This window comes from Corapipo altera, unplaced genomic scaffold (assembly GCF_003945725.1).
Source record: "Corapipo altera isolate COAL_440 unplaced genomic scaffold, ASM394572v1 290, whole genome shotgun sequence".
NCBI lineage: Eukaryota > Metazoa > Chordata > Aves > Passeriformes > Pipridae > Corapipo > Corapipo altera.
Genome location: NW_020885041.1, coordinates 181,704 through 190,527, shown reverse-complemented (window position 1 = coordinate 190,527; position 8,824 = coordinate 181,704). Strand labels below are relative to the sequence as shown.

Here is an 8,824-nt window from a genome sequence, read left to right as displayed (position 1 = left end):
CTCCAGGGATGGGGACTCCAAACCTCCCTGGGCAGCCCCTGCCAAGGCCCGACAACCCCTTCCATAAAGAAACTTTACTGTAACTCCAGCCTGACCCTCCCCTGGCACAGCTTGAGGCCGTTCCCTCTCATCCCATCCCTCATTCCCTGGGAGCAGAGCCCGATCCCACCCGGCTCCAACCCCATCAGGGAGCTGTGGAGAGCGACAAGGACCCCCTGAGCCTCCTTTTCTCCAGGCTGAGCCCCCCCAGATCCCTCAAGAATTCTCCAGCCCCTTCCCCAGCTCTGATTCCCAAAAAATCGGATTCACAAAGCTGCAGGTCCAGGACACCCATCCAGCCCTTCACTCCCTCATGGCTCAGACCCCTCTCAATACAATGAACAAAACATAAAACACTCAAAGTTCTCCCTCTCCCCAGGATCAACATTAACCCACATTTCACTCCTTAAAAAAACCCAAAAATTCCTTCATGGAAACAGCGTCTTGAAGGACTAAACGAGCAACCAGGCATCAATATTTATTAACACAAGACAAAGGAAACACAATCAATGCGTTAATGGGACACTGTCCAGCCAGGTGTTAAATTTAAAAATGTAACTAAGCTAATTTTAAATAAATAAAACCTTTATACATAATTACAGAAACGCCGGAGTCTGGATTGGACAATGGGAAAGAGGTTGACAGAAATTAAAGGAAAACAAATGCACCTAGGGCTAAAATTGATCTGGTTTTTACAACCTTATTTTAGAGCAGTTAGTAGGAAACAGCTGAATTCCGTTGATTTAAACCAGAAATGAAGTGCAAATTCCAACAGAAGAGGATAAAACCGACCTGTTCCCACACAGTTTGCTCAGGGAAGATCCAGAAACAGTGAGACACACAAACTAGTTTAGTCCAGGGGGAAGAATTCCCAGTTTTTCAGTTTCACTGCAGTTGCTAAGCTCGGAATCTTATGGACAAGAGGAAGGAAAAATGTGCCCTGTGCAACTCCAGGAGCTGGGAGGTCAAACCAGGGGGGAGAGGCTGTTTTTTGGGGAAAAGCACCCAGCCCTGCCCCTGCCAATGTCTGGAGTGAAGGATCTTGGTTTGTTCCCATATGGAAAAATCACAGAGGAAGGAATGGAAGGAGTGGAATGACCCGTGGAAAGCTCGTGGAGCCAGAGGAAGAATTTGGGGATTCCGGAGTCCCGGCTCCATCCTTCCTCCTCTCCAGCACTTTGCTTCCCACTGTGCCAAAACAGGGACAAAGCACCCAGGGAAGCCAAACTGAGCAGCTGCTCCATGTCCCTGGAATGTTCCCTGCATCCTGCAGTTCTCCAGCCCAGAGAAGTGGAAGGTGCTGGAAGGAAGACTTGGAGCACCCAGGGAATTGCAAGAGAAAAGCCCCCGAGGCATGAAAAGCCATCGGTGCCCATCCAAACAAAAAAATAAAGGGGAAAAGAGATCAAATGAATCCAGTCTCATTCAAAAATGCCATTTTGGGAAGGCCACCTAGCACACTTGGGAATCTCTGCTGGAATTCACACACACATTGTTTCGTTTGTGAAGGATCACGAGGAAAAATAAATGACAATCCCGGAATTGGACTTAAAATCCACTCCAGGGGACAAAAAGCATTTGCTGAAACAATTTTAACTAAAGCTTTTGAGTAAAGGAAAAGGTCCAAGACCACCAGAATTTTCCCTGGAAAGGTCACATTGGAGTGAAGCTGCTCGGCCAGGCCTGGGCTGTGCAAGAAACACAAAAATGGTGACACAGAACACGGAATAACAGGAATTTTCTGGCTGAAAAGGGAGAACCACCTTTGTGCACTTTACACCCAAAACAAGCTGCAGGAGCAACTGTGTTAGTCACAGTTTCCCCTGTCACTGTCCCCACTTTGTGGTCAATTTGTTAAAACTAAACACATTAAAGGTTTGGTGCCTATTCTGCTGACACTGTGGAAAACACAGAAAAGGTTCCAAAACGTGCCCCCCGTGAACTGAAGTGTTTGCAAAGAACCTTCAGCCCAGACCTGCCAGAAAACTTCCAGTTCCTAAAGCTATTTCCCCACCAAATATTTATTCTTTTTTATTTTTATTTTTTTTCAAAAATATACTTTCAAACTTCTTCTCTGAGGTTTGTTTTTTTTTTTTTAAAGCTCCTGTTTTTCGGTGAGGAAACTACCAGGATGCAGCAGGAGCTTTTTTTTTCTTTTTCCAGGACATGGCTGGGCTTTGCCCACGGATCCACTGGGTCCTGCTCCAGGAACTGCCACAGGATCTTCTGAGTCCACACCACGAACCTTTTTAAAAACGGCCTAAAAACTTTGCATGAGGTATCTGGAACATCTGAAAAGTTTTATATTTACACTGTATATACCACGTGGGACTCAAAAAAAAAAAAACCCTGTTGCAGGATCTGGCAGCAGCCCCCAAGGCTTCCAAAATCATATTTTAGCACCCAGAGGAATGTAATTGCTATTGAAAGATGAAGTGTTAAAACGGAAAAGGTCATTTTTGAGTCAAAGCTCAACCACCGGCTCCGTGGAAGGGCTTCCCAGCAGGAAAAGCTTGTACCTGCTGCTCTAAGGCTTCTCTTTCTTCCCATTCCCTAACTTTGGAGCTGACCCAGGAGGTGGAAGGCTGGGAGAGCAGTTTGCACAGCTTTGTTGAACGCTGTGTTTGCCACAATTGCTCTGTCCCCTGTAAAATAAAAATTGCATCCGACTCAGGATTCTCCCGTTCTTTCCAGGGAATGCTCTGAGGGAAGATGGGCTCTTTGCTCCCAGTTTTCTTAAAGCCTATTTACAGTATTTCCTGGGGATGGAAGGAGTCATGGATGGCACAAGCAGGGCAGTTACCTGTGTGTCCACCTAAGGAATGTTTTTCCTTCCCACACCTGGAGCCAGAGGATGAGGCAGAGGCTGCACCATTCCAGTTCAGGATTCGGGACTTGCATTGCCATTTCTCCCCAGTTCCACGTTTTAAATTCATCTCTTGGAGAAAGATGTGCCTTAATATCAAAGGTTCTACATGCTCTGACACACTTCTGGCCAGAATGAAGAGACAAATGAAATCAGAAACCTGTGGAAGGTGGGAGCGTCTCACATTTGTGTCTAAGCCAATGCCAGGATGCTGAGGACCACAAAAGTCACCTGTCCTTAAAAACATCAACCTTCAGCTGTCCTCATTAGCCAAGTTAATTTTCTATCTAAGTGAATTATGTATAATAATATTTACATATTTAAAATATAGGCAAAATTCTTTTTTTTTAAATTCCAGAAATCTCTATATGAATAAGTAACTCTTCGATTCCGTACGTTATTGATTTGGTCATGGCACAATTGTCAATAAGTTGTGTGATCCCAGGGGATGAACAGCTCCAGATGCAAAGGAGATCATGGAGTAGGGAACTGCAGAACTCTGATGACCCTTTTTCTTAATAGTTTATTATCTTAACTAAATAAACCCTCCCCTTATAGAATCCTACCCCGGGATTAGATAAAAATACAAATATGTACAACGGATGAAAAAGTAACACTACTGTAAAGGCCTTGGGGGTTTTGTAGCTCACACACTTTTCCACTTTGCATTTCTCTAAAGCTCATGTGTTCAGTAAACTGTTACAAAGGTTTGCCAGTTGCCTCCCAAATTCCCTCCGCTCCCTGGGGCCGGGAGGGAGGGAATGGTGGCAGCAACCTCAACCTGTAGGTCAAGTATTAGTAATTTCACCAGCTTCACTTCCATCACCACCCTGGTCCTTCTGGGCTCCTGCAGCTCCTCCCATCACATGTTGTAGGCCACGTAAATGGGGTCCAGCTGATCCGCCAGGAAACTGTCCCGGAGGTGCATCCGCTGCTTCTCGCCTCGGGAATTGATGGGAATGACCCCGGGATCCACCACCACCACCACTCCCACGATCAGGTAATGCTCTTCCAGGACCACGTTGGTCACCAGAGGGACTAAATCCAGAGCCTCCTGCTCGCAGCCACACAGCTCCACCACCACCACCAGCAGGTTGGTCCAGGTGAACACGGCGCTGGGAGGGCAAAGGAAAACCAACAGAACAACACCCGGTTATTGGCACAAAGACCCCAAAGTTTCCAGCTGATTATCCTCAGGTGGAGTCTCCCACCCGCTCTGGGCTGCATTTCCAACCTGACCCCGAGGTGACCTGGCCCTGACGTGTCAAAGACCAGTTCAGAGCCACCTCAGCACCACCCGTGTGACGCAACAACGCTGCTGCCACTGACTGAGAAGTGGCTCTTTACACCCCAAAGCAGCAAATCATCATTTCTATTCAATACTGAGGCTCGTGAGGAGACACCGAGTCTGTTCTGTGTGGAAATCAGGTGCGTGACCGGCCGAGGGCAACGCAGGTAAATCTGAATTTCCCAACAGAAAAAAAATCCGAATTTCCCTATTTTTTTTTTTGCCCAGTTAAACCCTGCACCTTTGCCTAAACTGCTGCATTTCAGCTGGGCCAGGAGGAGCCCAGCCCTCCTGTGGGGGGCTGTGTTACCATTCAGCAATGCTCCTGTGGGTCCGGGACACCGAGGTCTCGATGTCGATGGGGTGGTAGCGCAGCCCCCGCAGCTCCAGAGTCTCATCCAGGGCTCCCACCACGTACAGGGCGTCGTGGCGCTCTGGGGAGAGAGGGAAAACAGCTGGAAGGGTTGGGATTCAGGTACAACAGTGTCTGCTATAAGCCAAAGAATCATGGAATGGGAAGGGGCCTTGAAGATCATCCAGTTCCACCCCCTGCCATGGGCAGGGACACTTTCCACTAGACCAGGTTGCTCCAACCTGGCCTGGGACACTTCCAGGGATGGAGCATCCTCTGGGAAATGCATTCCAGGGCCTCACCACCCTCACAGAGAGGAATTTCTTCCCAAAATCCCATCTAAAATCTGCTGGCGGTTTGAACCCATTCCCCCTTGTCCTGGCACTCCCTTGGAAATAGTCTCTCTGCCCCTTTCCTGCAGGTTCTTTTCAGGTCCTGGAAGGCCACAGTGAGGTCACCCCAAAGCCTTCCCTTCTCCAGGCTGAACAATCCCAATTTTCCAGCCTTTCCCCCTGGCAGAGCTGCTCCATCCCTCTGATCATCCTGGTGCCTCTGGACTCTCTCCAGCAGCTCCACATCCCTCCCTGTGCTGTTCCCCTGCTGGAGGCAGCTCTGCAGGGGGGGTCTCAGCAGAGAGGCAGAATCCCCCAGCACAGGAGAGGTTCTCTAGGCCACATCCATCCTCTCCCCACATCCTTCTCCATCAGCTCATCCCCACCCTGCCCCAACACCGGCGGTCGCCCCGACCCGGCTGCGGCGCCAACATTTGTCTTACTAAACCCCCCGAGCTCCCTGAGGGCCACTTCTTGAGCTCATCCAGGCCCCTCTGGATGGCCCTGTCGTGGAGATGTGTCACCCAGAGCCCCCAGGGTGCCTCCCCACCTCCGCTGGCCGCCGTGAGCTCGGTGCGCCGCACGAAGCCCAGGTAACCGGTGCGGGCCCAGAGCGTCTGCGCCGCGTCCCCGAAGCTCAGGCGGGTGTTGAAGTGGTCGGCCTGGAGGGTCTCGTTGTCGTAGATGGTGTAGTAACCACTGGCTGTGTGGGGGCTGTTCACCCAGATCTGTGCAGGGAGGGGACAACAGTCACCCCCAGGCCCCACGAGCGCTGACGTGGAGCGGGTGAGAATCAGAGAACCATGGAATCACGGAATCATGGAATCATAGAATCACAGAATCATAGAGTCACAGAATCACAGAGTCACAGAATCATAGAATCATGGAATCATGGAATCACAGAATCATGGAATCACAGATACATGGAATCACAGAATCATGGAATTATAGAATCACAGAATCACAGAATCATAGAATCATGGAATCATGGAATCATGGAATCACAGAATCATGGAATCATGGAATTATAGAATCACAGAATCAGAGAATCACAGAATCATAGAATCATAGGATCACAGAATCATAGAATCATGGAATCATGGAATCATAGAATGACAGAATCATAGAATCACAATCATGGAATCAGCTGGGTTGGAAGGGATCTCCGACATCACCAAGTCCAACCCTTGATCCAACCCCGCCGTGGTTCCCAGCCCATGGCACTGATGCCACATCCAGTCTCATCTTTAAAACCTCCAGGGATGGAGAATCCACCCCCTCCCTGGGCAGCCCATTCCAAGGGCTGAGCACCCTCTCTGCAAAGAAATTCTTTCTAATCTCCAACCTAACCCTCCCCTGGCACAGCTGAAGACCGAGCCCTCTTGTCTTGCTGATGGGAAAAGAGCCCAACCCCCCCCGGCTCCCCCCTCCTGTCAGGGAGTTGCAGAGAGTGAGGAGGTCTCCCCTGAGCCTCCTCTTCTCCAGGCTGAGCCCCCCCAGCTCCCTCAGCCTCTCCTCACAGCACTTGTGCTCCAGTCCCTTCCCCAGCCTCGTTGCTCTCCTCTGGACCTGCTCCAGCCCCTCAATGTCCTTCCTGAGCTGAGGGCCCAGAGCTGGACACAGCACTCCAGGGGTGGCCTCACCAGCGCTGAGTCCAGGGCAAGAATCACTTCCTTGGACCTGTTGGCCACACTGTTCCTGAGACAGGAAGCTCCAAGGCGAAGGTTCCCTTTTTATCCACCATTTTTTCAGACCAAAAAAACCCCCATTCATTTAGGTCAGACCTCCAAATATCCTCTACTGTCCTTTATTATCTCAATAATGCACCTTGCAGATCTACTCTCAGGACTCACTGAGTAAACAAACTGAGGATTTTTAACGTGTTGAGTCCAAAATTTGATAATAATCTGCCAACACAGACAAATACACCGGTGTGTAATCAAGATAAGGAAAGCCAAATGTAAATTAGATTATTTGGGAGCCAGTTTGCAAGATTTAGAGTGGAATAAGCTTTCCTTTCTAGTGGGTTTTGTTTCGACTGGGCAGTGAAATAACACCCAAATTCTGAGAGCTCCAGCAATAATTCAGTTTACAAAGGCCTGTGAGTGTCACAGCTCCAAACTGTCCCCCAGCAGCTTCAGAACCCAGCAGAGAAGAGCTGAAGGAGCAGCAGGAGAAGGTCCTAAAGGAGTAAAATCTCCACTTACCTCCCCAAGGTGGGAATCTCCCAGAGGCCCTTTTGTCTCCGGGTTGACAATGACCACTTTGACTCCAGGCAGAATCTAAGGAGCACAAGAAGGAATGTGTAATTCCTGCTGGATTATCCTTCAGGCACAATAAAACACATTCATTCAGGGCAGGATTTCACCCACAGCCACCACGAGCAGGGATAAAACAGGCCAGGACAGGTACAGTGAGGCAGGATCAGGGTATGGATGGGTTCCATGGCTCAAGGGCCACACAGGGAGGGCATTCTGGGCCTGGACATGTTGCTGGACCTCGATTTTGAGGAATTCAGTTGCAAAAATACTGGAAAACCTCTTTGTGTTAATCCATGAGGGAGCGACAGTAAATCCCAAATACAGACTGATTTCAGGGATCACATAGCCCCCACTTCTGATGTGGACTCCATGATCTCAGAGGTCTTTTCCAACCTAATTCCTTCTGTGATTTGGTTCATTTACTGCAAACAGAACCAATTCTCCCACGAGAAAACACACTCCTTAATCATTACTTCATTATAAATCCAACTGATTTTCCAGAGGAACGGCGTAACCAAGCCCTTCCCAAGCCTTGCCATAGGATTATCCTTCTCAGGGCTGTAACAAATGTGTGGTTCCCAACTTCCCTGTGCTGTGGCTCTGGATAAAGATATGGAATTACCTTCCCAGACTCGGAAAGCAACAGGCTCTGTGGAGCTCCTCGTTCCACCAGACGGACTCTGAAGGGAAAGAAAACCTTGTCAGGATTAAAATTGTGGAAATCTCCAGAGCAGTGTGAGAGCTCAGCACCCTCACAGCATTTTATACAACTGTTAAATTGATTTAATGAACTCACTGTACCTGTCATGTCTCAAGGACTTCAGGTCCACGTACACCGTGGTGGGATCGGGCCCGGACGTTCCCTGAGGAGTTAAAACATTTAAAACCCATCAGTTTTGTCTCCAGCAGGCAGGGGAACTCCTGCCTGAGCTCAGAAACCTTCCCAGGGGTTTCCTACAGCAAAATTCCTACTCACATCCCCCCCCAGCTGCACAAATGGAGACCCTTCAGTGAACAGGTCACTGGGAAACACTGGGGTGGGAGGGAGGTTTGGGAAGGGGGGACACAGTCCAAGCCCCCTCAGCCATCAGTGCTGGGGCAACCAGGCACTGTTTGTGTGGGAATAAACACACCAATATTATGTGGGAATAAAGACACTAATACTATATGGGAATAAACACACCAATACTATATGGGAATAAACACACCAACACCATGTGGGAATAAACACACCAATATTATGTGGGAATAAACACACCAATATTATGTGGGAATAAAGACACTAATACTATGTGGGAATAAACACACCAACATTGTCCATGTGGGAATAAACACACCAACACCATGGGAGAATAAACACACCAACACTATGTGGGAACAAACACACCAACACTATGTGGGAACAAACACACCAACACTGTCTACGTGGGAATAAACAGCCCCCCAAGTCACGTTCCAGCTGTTTGGAGCATCTGTGCCATAATCTGGCAGCCCAAAACAAGGGAAGCTGCTGAACCCCTGTGCCAGCTGCTGCGGGCAGGGCAGATGTTGGGCTCCAGAAGGGTGGGCAGACGGGGGGGGAGTTTGTGGGTTCCGGAACAGAGCCAAGCCCAGAACGTGGGATCTGGGATTCCAGGGAATGTGGGATCTGGGATTCCAGGGAATGTGGGATCTGGGATTCCAGGG

The 8,824-nt window shown here is 49.1% G+C and overlaps 1 protein-coding gene across 3 annotated transcripts in view; it reads right to left on the bottom strand.

Moving 5' to 3' along the window:
• Positions 1 to 486: 486 nt before the first annotated feature.
• The window catches only part of DIP2B (disco interacting protein 2 homolog B), a 54,815-nt gene continuing 46,477 nt past the window's right edge, over positions 487 to 8,824 (bottom strand). For 2 of the 3 annotated variants that reach the window (XM_027668508.1, XM_027668509.1), the window contains 6 exons: positions 7,940 to 8,001; positions 7,761 to 7,818; positions 7,085 to 7,159; positions 5,428 to 5,605; positions 4,504 to 4,627; positions 3,768 to 4,020 (listed from right to left, as the gene is read on the bottom strand). In XM_027668508.1, the coding sequence (XP_027524309.1) occupies positions 3,768 to 4,020; positions 4,504 to 4,627; positions 5,428 to 5,605; positions 7,085 to 7,159; positions 7,761 to 7,818; positions 7,940 to 8,001 (750 nt within the window). Of the gene's footprint in view, positions 4,021 to 4,503; positions 4,628 to 5,427; positions 5,606 to 7,084; positions 7,160 to 7,760; positions 7,819 to 7,939; positions 8,002 to 8,824 lie in introns of all 3 variants that reach the window. The other variant, XM_027668507.1, reaches the window with a different exon arrangement.